Source organism: Podarcis bocagei (assembly GCF_964188305.1).
Source record: "Podarcis bocagei genome assembly, chromosome: 2".
Taxonomy (NCBI): Eukaryota; Metazoa; Chordata; class Lepidosauria; order Squamata; family Lacertidae; genus Podarcis; species Podarcis bocagei.
Genome location: NC_138126.1, coordinates 36,482,356 through 36,498,455, shown reverse-complemented (window position 1 = coordinate 36,498,455; position 16,100 = coordinate 36,482,356). Strand labels below are relative to the sequence as shown.

At 40.8% G+C, this 16,100-nt stretch overlaps 1 protein-coding gene across 1 annotated transcript in view; it reads left to right on the top strand.

Moving 5' to 3' along the window:
- The window catches only part of CNTN3 (contactin 3), a 174,859-nt gene that overhangs the window by 87,044 nt on the left and 71,715 nt on the right, over window positions 1-16,100 (top strand). Inside the window, exon 3 of the mRNA XM_081184048.1 lies at window positions 1,065-1,160. Within this exon, the coding sequence (XP_081040174.1) occupies window positions 1,065-1,160 (96 nt within the window). The remainder of the gene's footprint in view (window positions 1-1,064; window positions 1,161-16,100) is intronic.

Sequence of the window (16,100 nt, the reverse complement as noted above, 5' to 3'; positions counted from 1 at the left end):
AACCTGAAACTGTTCTTAACCTGAAGCACCACTTTAGCTAATGGGGCCTCCTGCTGCTGCTGCGCCACCGAAGCCCAATTTCTGTTCTTAACCTGAAGCACTATTTCTGGGTTAGTGGAGTGTGTAACCTGAAGCGTATGTAACCCAAGGTACCACTGTACCACTGACTCAAATTTTAAAAAATGGGGGGAGATGGCCCAGAGTTGTTGAGCTTTTTGGGGGGAGGAATGCCAAAAATCACTCACCAGACTGACAAACGCTGCCAATCGCACGTGTCACAGAAGCAAAGAGGCGTCTGCCCGCTCACCAGCAGCAGCCGGCAAGCGCACGCCCTTGCCACATCCAAAAATCACCCACCCAGTCGCCGCAGCAACAGCCAATCTAAGGCATATCTTGTTGCAGCCACCAATCAGCTACCCAATCGCCACTGACAAGCTCCTGCTCGCGGCTGCAACCAATCGCCCATCCCTCCTCTGCACTATCCATGTATAAGACGAGCCCCGATTTTGAATATTATTTTAGAGTAAAAAAAGCTTGTCTTATATTCGGATAAGTACAGTAATTTTCCTGGGTTCCTGATGTTAATATGTTAACATGTTAATATAATATGTTAATATGTTAATATTAAGTGTTCTGGGGAAGCTCCAGGTGCCCAGAATGATGTCATAGCAGTGTTCTAGGTGGTAGGGAGAAGGAAGAAGGGGAGGAAGGAGAGACTCCCTTACCGCTTTGCCACTACCATCACCACATCCTGCCGCACCTAGCTAAATAAGTGAATGAGCGGAAGCGGGAAGGAGGAAAGGCAAGCGTTGTGACTTGCTGAGGTTTGCTCTTATACCGAAACAATGACTGATGAACCTTGGAAACACCGCTGGTAATAATGGACATTCTGTAGAAGCATTTCATATGGAATTGGCTCCCCATGACCAATTATCTCATTGAAATTAATGGGGAAACTACCATTTTTAGGACAAAAGGTACTGAAACAAAAACCTTGCTCCTTTTGTTGATATCTGTTTGCTAACACGTTTATTTCCCTTCTTTTGGAAAAATAAAATAAACAGATCTTGAAAACTTAAAGACAAAAATGAGAAGCACTGTGTCTGTACGAGAAGGACAAGGGGTTGTTCTGCTGTGTGGGCCATCAACTCATTCTGGAGGTAAGAAATGTTTGGAAATATTAGTACTCTTCTCTGGCAGTAAGAAAAATAAAGACAAATACTGAATGGTTGCAGTATATTCAGGAGGAAATGTTATTCATGCTATGAAGTCAGACTATCGGTGTTTGCATTGGCCTATGCTGCTCTGAAAGCATGCATTTCAGAATCAAATTAGGCATGACCTAATTTGGCATCATTTGTGTCTTTCGTCCTTGTGTGCTGATTTTTATTAAATAAACAAATAGATGGAATTGAAGGGGGTGGGAAATTTCCTCCCATTGTAAATAGGTGGAATGGGACATTTTGGATTGGGATTAAAGGGGGGGGCTTTAAGCCCCCTCCTCAATGCTGTGGTGCAAAACTGGCTTGGGAGGCCCTGTGCTAGTTATTCCTTTTTCGTGAGGGGGGGGGGACAGGGGCTTTCATCTAAATAAGTTTATTAAGTTTATTCTTACTGGTTTCAGAAATGCAAACTCTGTTTCCCCCTTCAGATTACTTGAATCTAAAATGCTTGCCACCACTTCAAAACAAGCAGTGGCAAATCTAGCAAAAAGAATGAGGCTTCCCCCCTTTTTTTTGTGCTCCCACCTTCTGCCTGCTGAATGGACAGGCAAGAGTTTTGTCAGTGACCTATCCACAGACAGAACCCAGCAAAAAGCCCTGAAACTGGGCATTCCAGGAGTGGGGTGGGCTGAGCCAGCCTTGGATCCACTAGATCCGGAGCTGGTCCTGTGTTGGCAATGGGGTTGATTGCTGCACCAGCCTGTAGCTGGCAAAGCAATCAGGCCTGGGTTGGTCTGCTTGTCTTTCCCTTCCCATCTTCCATCATGGCTGCCAAGCGTGGCAGGGCTACAGATATTGGGGTAGCCCAAATATTCTGCAAAACCCCACCAGCTGTTGGGGGAAGGGAGTTTGGATTACACTCTAAAAGTCATAATGGATTTTAAGGCCTACAGAAGCTTAGCGTCTTAAAAAGTGCTCACTGGTTTTCTGTTTCTTTTTTTTTGCACATTAGTCAGGACCACATATCTAAAAATAGCTTAGGTGAGATTTCCAAACATATGGACATCAAATGTTTTCTTTTTAAGCATAATACGTTTTTCTTAAATTATATTTACCATGGGGACCATAAGATTATTCCATGCCACTAAGTAACAGAATTCAAGCCAGACATAGTGAATTATTGAACACCACATCAAGATCAAAACAGGTCTGCTAGTGCAGCATTTTATTTTACTTTATTTTTGATCACAAAGTGTGAAAACGTATCGTGAAAAATATATAGTTGGCAATATCCTGGTCAGTTTATATTAAAAGTCACTTTATTGTAAATTGGTTTATGATTTGGAGTAGCGTATGAGGCAGAAGCTCACACAACTGTGCTGATGCACCTCTGTGAACAAAATATACCGTACGTCCTTGTTCATGGCAGCTGCTGCAGCGTTGTTAAAGGAATGTTTGCTCATCACGTGTTGCACTGCTCATTTGGGAACATGGCTTGCATGAGTAAAGTTCAGAAATAAGCTGTTATTCGCTCCACAAACAGAAGTCCATTTGTGCAATACAACAGACACAAGGCTTTGTGGGATATTCTGTGATACAATTTCCCCCGCCCCCCAATATCTGCAAGTTTTCTCAGTCATTGTAAGCTTATAAGATACAATACATATAATAAATAAAATAACAAATCTTCAGGAGAAGAAAAGCCTAAGGAGTAAACCCTACACAAATCCAGAGTCCTGTCCCTAGGGCAGTTGGATGGCACCTTGTACGCCTCCTTCCAGCAACTCCTGCAGCCAAGCTGTTGCCAAACATATTGCTCTGCTTTCCTTTGGACCGTATCAGTGAGACCAAGAGGGAGTTCTTGTCATCTGGGCAACCCAGGACTTACATCCACACTGCCCACACTTGTACCTTCTCTGTTCCTAATACAGCTGTTTGACTTCACCCCTGGAGGCACGCTTCATTGTCTCTCAAGAGAGATGGATGCCAACATATAATATAGGCCAGGGGTGGGAAACCTGTGACCCTTCAGATGTTGATAGGCCTACATCCATCACCCCCAACCAGTATGATGGATGATCAAGGGTGATAGGAATTGCAGTCCAGCAGCATCTTCATGTTACCCAATCATAACATAGACAGCAATCACAGCTGATTTTCTTAGTGTGGTTGTTTAAGATAATCTTTCTCCCCACTAAATCTTTCCCCCACTATATTAGGCACCAATATATTGATTTCTACAGAACCTGGTCTGTGTTTTATCTTTCAGGAGTGCCAAACAAATTTTATCTTTCAGGAGTGTAAGGCAAATGCTGATAAAGAATAATTAAAGTGACATGACCTACTTCATTTGGTATAGTTTAAATTGTCACAGGTTGTTTTATTGACAACGTTTGTAATGAGCTACAGTCTCCTGCAAGTTGTAAAGTGAAAAACATTGATGACAACTTAATGGGATATTTGGAGAAAACCTATAGATAATGAAGTAGGCTTTGTTTCGTAACTGAAACTTGGTGTACTTAGTGTCAGTTCAGGCACCAAGTACAGCCTTTATTGGTTGGTTCATTTTAAACTTTTATAGCCACCCTTCCATTTCACAACTTCCAAGACAGAAATATAGGAAGCTGCCTTGTACCAAGTCATATATATGCTATAAGATCCACTATCCTGTAATATTACATATGAGCCTGTTCTACTGATGAAGCCTAGGATGGCGAAACAAGGCTAATATTCCGGAAATCCTTGTTTTAGACTTGTGAAAGGATTCTGTGGAACTGTAACAACCCTTCATGTGGATTATTGGACTCTATGAACAGACAGGTAGAAGAGACACTTATACATGTATGGACCTTATGCATGAACTGACTAGAGAATGAACTGATCTACTGGGCCTTCTGCTTTTTTTGTTGAACTTTATGAAACTTCCGTTGAAATCTACAATTTGATACAATGAATAGTATACCTTATTTATTCAAAAGTACAGCCGGTTACGTCTTGTGTGTTTATTCAACATCCTCTTTCCAGCAGGAAGTGGAAGCCTGTAAGTAGGAAGTGGAAACAGCAGTGTCTCACGCCCAGCCCAGTCTCATCTCCTGAATAAGGGGTGTTTGGCCCCTTGCTGGTTTATAGGAAGAGAGCAGTACCAAACCCTTGGCAGAAACAGCAGGGCAAAGTTCTGTTTCAAAAGCCTTATCTTAAGCCCTGCTGGCTATCTCTGGCCATCAGATGCTGCTGCTTGTTAACTTTGCAGCTCCAGGGTTGCACTGGGCCCATCCCAGAGGAATGGGCCCATGTAGGTGTTGGCTTATGGCATGTGCCAAACGAGTGCAGCTTCCCAAGCGTGTAGCTTCATGGCAGTGGAGTTTTGTGCTGGAAGAAATTGAGACCGACTCCAACTCTCCAGTGATTTCAGTCCTTTACTGACAGGTCCAAAGCCTTAAGGCAGTTTCACTATATACAGCCTTCCACTAGATCCCCAGTAGAAGGTGCAGGCTTCAAATGCAAAGCAAGGGCACCTCAAAGCATACATACAGCACAGAGTTCAGTATCAATCTGGCAGAGCTTCCTTGCAGTGAAGCAAAGAGGCAATGTATAGCCCCCTCTTAATATACCCAAGAATGACCACACCAGTTGCCAGGTCACAGTGACCTACTTGGCTGGTTGTCAGGTCAGCGACCTTCAAACACTAAATCACAAGACCTGCAAGATAAGGGAAGCACATGCACCAGATTTTCCTTAACAGCAATTAAAGGAACCTCAACAGATGCATGGGAAGCTGTTATCTGCCGCCCTGCCCCACTTCACCCCCATAGCAGCCTGACGCTGGATACTGCATGTGGAAACACTGCTGGTGTTAGTGTTCAACCTGCAGGTTTTTTTCCCATGGCTCATCTTGTCTCAGCAGCAAAAATCAGCAGGTGGAGATTGGTGTACTCTTCAGCTTGCTTGTACTTTCCTAACTTCCTGTATACATTCTAGCTGAGCCTATATTGTCTTGGTTTTAAATGGTCTTCCAGCATTCTGATTTCTCCATCTTTGTCTCTTCTCTTTCATTTGATCCTTTCATTTTTGACAGGTTTTCCCCCCTTTGAAATTAAATAAGATAGAGTTTAATTGCATGAATGTTTTGAAACATGCAGGCCACTAGAGCTGTAATTGCCAGTCCTCTATGTTAAGTGCCAATCATTCTATATCAAGTGCACTTGCTTTTGACACTTAAGTCAGTGGGCCTGAGTTAGTTTAAGTGAATCCATTCTAATACTTAGTGCTTTGTGCCCTAGGTTTCCATTAACATATTTAGAGCATAAGTATCCCTAATACAAATTCCACTTGCCTTTTAAAATGTTTTGGGGAGTTATCTATAAGCAACAAACAGTGGCATATCTTTTTGCCATGTGTTCCTATAGATAGATGGCTGTCAATCATCTACCTAATAACATCATGTGTGAATATGTGCACTGACTTTTAAGCTTTGGACTTCTTCAGAAAACTCTTGTGTGAGGTGCCAAACAGAAGCTGATACAAAAAAGCAGGATGATATTACTAAGCACTGCAATCCAAAAAAAAAAAATACATGGTGAAAGGTGAGAATCATTTCGTAATCTACAGATGGAATCTTACTAACACCCACACTAGAAAGCTGTTTGTTCACTGAAATGCTTGTGCAGGAAGAGACAATTTGAAGATAGTTCCCCCCTCCTTTTTGAAAACGAAACTCTCCAATAACTATTTGATATTTGACAGGTATTGGTCAGGATATCTGTCGAAGAAAAGAAGGCAACCAGTATCTAATGATGGGTGTATTCCGTTAATTTTGAAATCTCAAGTATGTGTGTTTTGAAGAACTTTTGGGGGTGTCTTTCCTCCAAAAATACTAAACTGACTTGTAATATTGGTTTCACTTTATTAAACTGATACGTTTTTGTCTGTTTGTGATTAGCCAAGTGACAAATAAGCCATAACTATGGGGAAATAATGCAGAACCTGTAATAAAAGCTTTTGCACATGATATTGGCCCTTGCACTGGGGAGGTTTCTAGAGCTTCATCAGATAAGCTCCTGGGCTACAAAGCCTTTTAACCCCTTGATAGCTTCCCTGGGCCTGCCTATCAATTTTTGAAGTCTTTAAAGTTTCCCGCTGCAGCTGTTTACTTAGCACCTCTTGAGCAGTAAGTCATGTCTACAAATTGAACTATTGAATTATTTTAGTTTGTGATTTATTATCTGCCCTTCAGTGTAAAGTGAAGGGCTAGTTACAATAGCATGGTTGTATAATTTAAAATCAGATAACAGTATTTAAATGAAAAAGCAATGCAATTTAAATAAGAACAAATGCAGTTTAAATCCAAGAATAGAGGTAGACATGAAAACACATCTCAGCTATCAAAGGCTGAGGGTAAAGAGGTTCATCTTTAGTACCTGACCAAAACAATACAGTGAAGACGGCCAGACTCGCCTCTGTGAGGAGGAAATTCTACAATTTATCTGCTGCCAGTTTAGGTGCTCTCAAGGGCCGCCACTCCCTGTAGTTCTTTGGGTATTGGAACTACCTAAAAGCCCTCCTTTGTCGATCATAACACCTAAGAGGGTCTGCAGGGAAGGAGATGGTGCTTAAGATATTTGAGGCGTCTGTCATTTAAGGCTTTGAACACCTTGAATTGGGCCCAGAGATAAATTGGCAACCAATGCAGCTCTTGTAATACGTGGGTTAAAAGAAGTTCAAAATGGAACCCTGCTCACTGCATTTTGGTCCACCTGAAGCTTCAGAGTGGTCTTTGGGGATAGCCTAATACAGTGGTGCCTCGCAAGACGAAATTAATTCGTTCTGCGAGTTTTTTCGTCTTGCGAATTTTTCATCTTGCGAAGCATGGTCAAGTCGCAACTGCACCTCTTCAAGCGGTTTTAAGAAAAAGGAAACAAACTTGCAAGACGTTTTCGTATTGCGAAGCAAGCCCATAGGGAAATTCGTCTTGCGAAGCAACTCAAAAAACGAAAAACTCTTTCGTCTTGCGAGTTTTTCGTCTTCCGAGGCATTCGTCTTGCAAGGTACCACTGTACTGTATAGAGGCAATAATCCAATCAGAAAGTTACCAGATTGGTACCATTGTACCAGAGTACAATGGCCAAGTCCTCTCTTTCCAAAAGAGACCATCACTGGTGAACGAGCTGGAGCTGGAAATAGGCACTCCTAGCCACCAAGGACATCTGAGCCTCCAGTTGCAATGCACTTTAAAATAATTACCTCTGCATGTGCAGACCTTTGTTTTACATTCCAAGCTGTGGAAGAACTTCGAAGGAAATAATATCCTATTTAAACTGGCTTTACAAAGTAAGTAAATTGTACTAGGTAATTGAGTTTCATCAATGTCACAACAATTGATTTTTTAATATAGGTTTTTCATATCTCGACACAGAGTTGAAAGTGTTGTGAAAGACGCTAATAATTTTCATTGGTGTATACGTTCATATCTTTTGTTCACTTATCTCTGGTTAAACAGACTGCAGGTTTGGGGTGTGTAAAACCTATGTATGAGAGGTAAACAGTGGATGAGTGTACACACTGTAAGGAGTGATGCCTTTTTGAAAACTGCCCTCAGAGTTCTGGGGGAAAAAAAATTTTGGTCTCCTACCAAAGATTCTGACCTCACATTTGCTGTAATATTTTGTATATGTAGCAACAAGTTATTGTATTCCTCAGAGGCCTGAGTTCATTGACTGAACTTCAACTTTCCTTTTGGTTTTCCTTTGGGACACTATGTAAAACTGGCAGTTCTGTCCTGAAACAGACAGTTAAGGAATTGCTGTAGATATACTTGTGGGAACTTGTAAATCCCCTGTGCATTTTAACAAGGAGGCTGTGAGGTTATGCTCGCTGTTACAAACCTCCCTGTCAGTTTTCACTGTTTTACAGCAGAGCAGTGTTACTTCACAAGGGGCCCTGTGTATCACTTCTTACAGTCTTTGTATCATACGTCCTGGAAGAAACTTGCTGAGTAAATCATTTCCACTACAATGTGAAGAGTTTGTTTGGCATACAGTGCGTTTGGCATACTACTCATCCTGCGTAGTATTGTGAGCAGTAACTCTGAAAAGAATCTGACAATTTCAGTTCCCATCAGTTTTGTAACTCAACAAAAGATGGTGGAATGTGAAGAAGGTATTTTTGGAGAGGGAAAAGTCTGAGCTGACTTCACATTATTCTGAAAAAGTAAAAAACTACCTGCCACAAATTCATGCATTTGATGCCCAAAATCTCCAGTTATAATTATGTTACCTCCTTGTGAATGTACCTCATATAAGCCATAACCATTGGAATTGCCATGCCAGTGGTCGTGATGCTGGACATCTAAGGGCTGTTGACCATATCAACAGGAATTATGGAAGGCATGAAAAGTAGAGGGGGAAGATTTGACTCTGCAGTAGGCTGCAGATCTCCATCCCTGATAATGCCATATTCTTTTATTTTCTTTCAAAACTTTCCACAGGATTTGTGTGTAAAGTTAAGATATCATAAACTGTAACAAGGGGTTAATGCAAGCTCAAACTCATTAAACTCTTTTCCAACTTTCTCGATTCAGAGACAGGACTGTGAGAAAATAGTTTAACCCCCCTGTTCTTTTTCTATGGGTTGTAACCAGCCCCAATATATTTGTATTGGATTTAGTGTAATTTTACTTGATTTATCTCTGTTTTTAACCTGTATTGAATTTATCTAAATGGCGACAGACAGGGAATAGGTTGAATATGTGAATGAATGAATGAATGGTTCCATCCTCATAAACCACTTTACAGAAGTAGTTTGCTCCTGCTCTAAAAATTAAATGGGCTGCCTTGAATCAAAGGCCTACAATAAAGTTCAGAGTGTATATACTGTCTAGAGGATTGTGCCTGTTGTATATAACATGGCATCACCATTTGGGCTCTGAACATAATACTCTGAATGAAAATTCAGAGTATATAATATATGTTGCATTTTAACGAGGCCTTTCACAACATTAACACTGCAGCCCACAAAAGAGAGATTAGTTTTAAGAAAAGAATGGTAAATTCTGTTAAATACTATTTTAAACACTAAACATTTACCCTTAGGTATATTTTATAATGCTTACATAGCTTTATGTTCATAAGTTGTCTCATTTCTTTTACCTAAGAAATTAGAATAACTTTTGTCTTTTAATAATTAAAAAAATCATTATAGACAGGAGGCAATTTATACAATATTAAAGACACAACAGTGTTGTTAAAAAATGTTCAAAGCAATTGACTGCAAAGTTCTTGGGAGTTGATTAAAAGATCCATTTGTCATTTGAAATGGGATATGGTTAATGGAAATGTATTTTTAAAATTGCTTCCCAAAGCATTTTTTCACTTTATACATTCAGAATAAGATAAAAAATGATCAGAGTCATAGCACTTTGAACGACATTGTTAGTCTGAAACAATTAGCTCAGGAATAAGATAAAAAGGAATTAATCCGTCATATCCTCACAGCTACAGGGGAAACTAAATGGACATTTTGTTCGTTAGTTCTGCCCAAATGTGTAAAAGTAGTTTTGCTGGACTATTCCATTTAGAATCCCGGCTTCACTCATAGCAATAGGCAACATTTAACTTGTCAGCTAAGTAACACTTCTTTTTATTACAAGGGCAGAAGTCCCATCTCTCCTTGGAGATTTACTTTTTTTCCTTTTCCCTCAGCAGTGCTGTTAAAACAGAAAATGATGTTACCAAAGTTTAATTTGAAACAAATGACTAACTAACCATCAAATTTCATATATGTCTGAATAGTTTTTTTCTTGTTTTTTAAAGAGCAGATGCTGGCAGTTTTCCAGTTTTTGACAGATGTTGCACAAGTGCAAAATTCTTCCACTTTTCCTCCTGTTATGATGCCTGTAATCTTTACCCTCGCGATTTCTCTTGTTTACCCAAATGAACGCTACTTTGCCTGAGAAATGAAAGAGAAAAGTAACTCTGGGGAACGGGGAGAGAAAATCAAGGACAATGCCATGAACTTAACATTTCCAAGGATACACAGGGCAGCCTTCAAAATTCACCAGGTTTACCTGGTTATTGACAAATTATGACCAAGTGAAGATGCCCTGTGTAAGATGCCTTCTAGAGGGCTACTCTAGAAGGCATCTTAAGGGGCAAATTAATGGCAAGATCTGCAGTTTAGGATGCAGTGGATCTCCAGTGCAGCCAATGTCAAGTCCAGCTCAGCCACAGATAAGCTGGCATAAGTTGCTCATCTTGGCTGAGTTGAATCTGGCTGAACCGAGGCCAGTATAAGGCTCCAAAAGAGGGTATTCTGGGGGCAGGACCAGACTTAGGTTGCATCCTAAGCCAATTTAGCTTGTTCACATGAGCTGTTCACCCCACATAGGACACTATTTTAAAGGCTTGCTTTCCCTCTGCCGAGTGTAGTCAGAACAGCAGCAGCCCTTCTGCTGAATGGGGTTTGGGGCTTAACTTATACTGCCTTGCTTTACACCAACTTCTTGTGTATAGGATTGCACCTTAAGAGAATTACTGTGAATAGTACAGTCCACAAAGAAATGGTAGATGCAGTTGGTGCTTCTGCTCCACAAGTAACAGTGATTGCCGTACTATTCTCTGTTTAATATTTTAACTTCTCCTGAAGCAAACATGACTTTCATATTATTGCCTTGCTTTAGTTTCTACCCTACAAAAAAAAAAAAAAAAAAAAAAAAATCTGAGCTGCTACACCAGGAGTGAATAACCTTTTCCAGTGCAAGGGTCACATTCTCCCCTGGGCAACTTTCCAGGGGCCGCATGGCAGTGGTTGGCCGAGCCAGACAGAAAAGTGGATGGAGCAATCGATGCCTATTTTATCTTTGCACAATAGGCTACTTTCTACACAAACTCTACATTCCCTCTATCCTCCATCCAGGCAAACAAGGGGAGGCATTTTAAGAGTTCAAGAACACATTCTACCCAGGCAAAAACACTCAAGGAGGGCTGGTTGGAGAGGGGTGTATGGCCCGTGGAGAATGCCGAAGGCCAGATATAGAAACCCGGAGGGATGTATTTGCCTGAGGTTCCCCACTCCTGTACTAAACAGATTTGGGAAAATCAAGTAGCAGCTATATGGATGGAGCCCTAGATATAGCACGAATGAGTGTGTTGTGTCTCCTTTCAATATCCAGTTTTGGATTTGAATTATGTTATCCATTTGACTGTAGGTGGAAACAAAACATTAGGAAGATTCCTCTTTGCTTCAGCAGAGAATTTGCCAGCCCTCTTGGAGTTAAATTTTCCACATTTTACTGCACATTATGTAGGTAATTGCTCTCATAACTTTCCTTGTTCTGGTTTTCTGAAGAGGTGACATGCATTTTCATCCCCGCATCAAGCTGGAAAGTCACCTTTTTGGATTTTATCTGCTAAATAATTAACCTTTTATGCCAAAAAGATTAATGATTTGCATCTGTTTCAAATCAAAATGGTATTGTAAGCATTTCAGAGGGGAAATGGAATTTTGCTTCCAGGCTCATTGTTAATTTCTGGTACAATTTAACATAGATCTAAAATATGAATTGTCCACGTTTCTAAACCATTTCATATGCATTTGCATTTGAAGGTTGAATGCATTTTTGACAAATAAGGCAACGGCAAAGAAAACAACATTGCATATGGTTAATTCTAAGTCCAACTTCTGCAACATCTGTCATAAACTACATTTAAATGTGGAAAGACAAATATCATTACATGCCTGTGGAAGTTCAGGGGTATTTTCTCAGGCTAGCCTCACTCATAAGATTTCTGTGAGGATAAAATGGAGACACACAAACACACACTGCGAAAAACAACAACAATCCTCATACTTGATTAATTCCAATGCTGACACTTTTTCTAACCAAAATGTTTTGTTTAATTAATTAATTAAAATATTTATAGCTCAGCTTTACTCTAAAGAGCTCATGGCAGGGAACAATAGCTTCATTAAAAAAAAGCAATGTTGCAGCAGAAAAATCACATAAGGAAATAAAAATCAAGGGTTCAGCTATGTATTGCCCTGCATTCAAAGATCACAGGGCAGTTCAGAACATAAAATTACAAAATAAAAAAACCCAAAATAAATAACCAAAAATCAAACAAAAGGACCCCCTTCCCCTTTAAACACATTTAAAAGGTTGTAGATTGTTTAATCAGTCAAAGCCCTGGTTATAAAGCCCTGGTTTTCACCTGGCACCTTCATAAGTGCTGTTACAGATCAGGGGCAACAGAGTTTGGGGGTGCAAGGGCACCCATAACTGTTAAGGTCTGTGAATGTTAGAAATTAATTTAGCTGATTTTGGGAGTATTGAAGGGAAGATGCCAGGCTAGTGGAAAAATGCAGGCTAAGCTTCCTTTCCACGCCAGGGCCATTAACATGACAAAAGAAATACGGAGCAAGGACTGAAGGTAGACAGGATTTAGTTTTGGATTGAGGCCTGCCACTCATAAAAATCCAGAACTCAGTGAGCTGGGTTATCGCAAACAGGTTAAAAAGAGAACTGGTGGGAATAATGTAATGTAAGTACCGCATTTTTCGCTCTATAAGAAGAAAAAAATTCTCCCCCTCTCTGCTCAGCGCCCTTTCAGTGAAGCGTCAGGAGAAACGGAGCCCCTTCCATTTCTCCTGCCGCTTCTCTGAAGAGCCGCTGCGCAGAGAGGGGGAGATTTTTTTTTTCTTGTTCTCCCCCTCTAAAACAAGGTGCCTTCACCCGAAGCCTCCAGAGCGCAACAGGAGTTCCTGCTGCGCTCTGGAGGCTTCAGGTGGCTACCTTGGAAGCCTGGAGAGCAAGAGGGGTCGCTGCGCACTGACCCCTCTCGCTCTCCAGGCTTCAGTGAAGGCAACCCGAAGCCTCAGGAGCGCGGCGGGAGTTCCCGTTGGGCTCCGGAGGCTTCGGGTTCCTTTTGACCTGCTCTTTGGGGCTGGCGGGGGAAGCGCTGCTTTCCCCCACCGTCAGCCCCGAAGATCCCTGAAGCCTTCGGAGCGCAGCATGAGTTCCCGCTGCGCTCCGCAGGCTTCAGGTTCCTTTTGCTGAAGCCAGGAAAGCAAGACTCTCCTGGCTTCAGCGAAAGGAACCCAAAGCCTCCGGAACGCAGCGGGAACTCGCGCTGCGCTCTGAAGGCTTCAGGCGGCTATCCCTTAAGCCTGGAGAGCGAGAGGGGTCAGTGCGCACCGACCCCTCTCACTCTCCAGGCTTCAGCGAAAGCAATGCAAAGCCTCCGGAGCGCGGAGGGAGTGCTCCCTCTGCGCTTCAGAGGGTTTGCGTTGCTATCGCTGAAGCCAAGGAGCCTGCATTCGCTCCATAGGACGCACACACATTTCCCCTTAATTTTTGGAGGGGGAAAAGTGCGTCATATAGAGCGAAAAGTACGGTAATTTCACTTCAGCCATTACTGCACACTGGACATACTTAAAGCATCCATGCTCAACTCTGTTCTCTCAATTAGCCCAGTTACACATAGGCTGTTGTAAGTTTACAAATATTATATGTTGTTTCACTAATTAATTTCACAGATTTTATACTATTCATCAAGAAAACATCTGCTCAGTTTCCTAATTAGGTGTTAATGCAGAAAACAAAAAAGTGGGTGGATCTGTAGGCACAAGAACTGTCAAGGTTGATCTGTATTTTTCAGTGTACTGCTGTTTAGCATGTTTTTTTTTTAAAAAAATATGTGCAAGAATTGAATCACATGTATAAAATTTGCATCCATATGCCTGTTTAACAGTTATTTGGAGATAACCGGATTTTACATCTAGCTGAGCATCTTGAAGTAGATTTAGCAGAGTTACTAAAGTAGTGGAATTGTCCTGAACAAGGCAGCAGAGGAATACCATTTTGATTTCCCATTCACTAACAAAGTAATATTTGGTTCATGCACTTTTGTTATGTCTGCCCAACTACTGCATTTCTGAAATGTATCATACAATTCTGCTTGCATTAAGTCACTCACCTGGTCTGCTATGTGCATTTGTCACTAGACTAGCAGGGTGTGGGTGTGTGGGTGTGTGTGAGAGAGAGATGTCACAGGTAGCATCTACCCTTTTCCACTTCTCTTATTTTTCTTTTTTGTCTTTTTTAAAATATATATATAGAAAAATTTTAACAACCAGCTTATCAATCCATTTACATATTTTTCCCTTTTTTATCCCCTCCTCTCCCTCCCCCCCCCCCCCCGGACTTTCCTTAGCTTGTCTCTTTGGTTTCTTTACACATATTATCCTTTGTATTTTGTAAAATTGTACATATCATTGCCTTATCTATCATATATTCAACAAATAAATTTGTGGATGTTTATTCAAAACCTGCCAAGGAGTCCAAATCATTTTGTTTTTTTGTGCAGGGGCCATGCTAATCGTCTCTTTATTGTTCCAATTTTAGTGTATGTGCTTCTGAAGCGAGCACTCTTTTTTATTAATTTTAATAAAACATGTTATCATAACACAGGACCACAGACGCAACAGTGCATTAACCTACAAGCAAAACACTGTACTAAATCACCCAAGAGAGAAAAGCTGATTCCCAGCCATGACTACAAGAATATAAGATTATCTTTAACAATTCCCTTAAGTAGGATGCTAGTTTATGTGTTCTGAAAGTGCTGTGTCCAACACTCAAGACCACTACCTGTCCTTAGAATGCGCTCCCATGGTTTTCCAGCTTTGAGCGACTTCCAGGCTTGCAAGGGTTAAGAGGAGTGACACAAGTTATTTGTGATGGACTATGGGGTGCATTGAACTATGGGGTTCATTGACCAGCAGGGGGTCAGAAAGAAGGTGCTGGGTTGTAATTTCAGAGATTAACACAAAAACCCACAGCCAACATGGATCAGACCCTTTCTGGGATTGGTCTATCTCCAACTCCCCTATTTCCTCCCCCTCAGCATCTGATCACTCTTTCCACCATGTCTCCAGAAGACTCTCACAGACTATGTTATAGTATTCAAAACAGGGTCCTGATCCTAATCTGTGCCTGGATAAGAGACTGCCTGCAACCCCAAATGTGTCACTTCAAGCCTCAAGGAAGAGCAGGCTGTAAGCTGATTAGGTAAAAGATAAATTTTTAAAAAGAAATAAAAATGGAGTTCTGGAAAAAAAAATACTGTTGAATAGTGTATGTCAAATCTCCACTCCTTATGCAGCTTTGGGCCTGAAAAAAGTTCAAAAACATCTAGCTGAAGTGAAGGAATGTATATCCCAGGATATTACTAAAACAAATTATTTCTATGTTTAATAGGAAATCAACTGAAGAAATGTAATTGACAAGAGAAGCTTTATTATTTATTTAGTAATCTCACTAGAAAAGGGTGTGTGTGTGTAATATATGAAACAAAAGTCACATGAGAGGTTGTTTACTACAGTTTTATTTAGGAAACAATGCAATTTTGCTTTGATTTCACCAATACAAAATTAAGTTATTGCAGATGGTTACAGACGGAATGTTGCACTCTGTTTTAAAGTGCAATGAACATTTGATTAAGGCTGTAATCCTGTGCATATTTTTATTTCTCGTTGTCAACAACAGAAAGTTTTGCAACAGAGATTACTCATAAAATTATGGTGTGATCAATTATTGTTTTGTAGTAGCGAGAATCAGTAAGGAAGATTCCTTGAATCCATTTTTTTTATTATAAATCTGTACTTTCTCAATAAAATATAGACACTGAAATATAAAATAGCCCAATATTAGAAATGACCTATACATCAATGCCACACCAGCCTGCCACCCACCTCACTGCTTGGCAGGAGGCCTCCTTAGTCCAGAGAGCTGAGCAATATGATGCCTCTGCTGAATCCAAACATCCCACAGCCTGGAACGATTGTTCTGCTAGTGTAAGAAAATTAAGCAGTACCAGCCTTTAACATTGCATTCTAGTGTTATTTAGTAAAAAGAACCAAGACTTCTGCAAAATTAAAACAGAA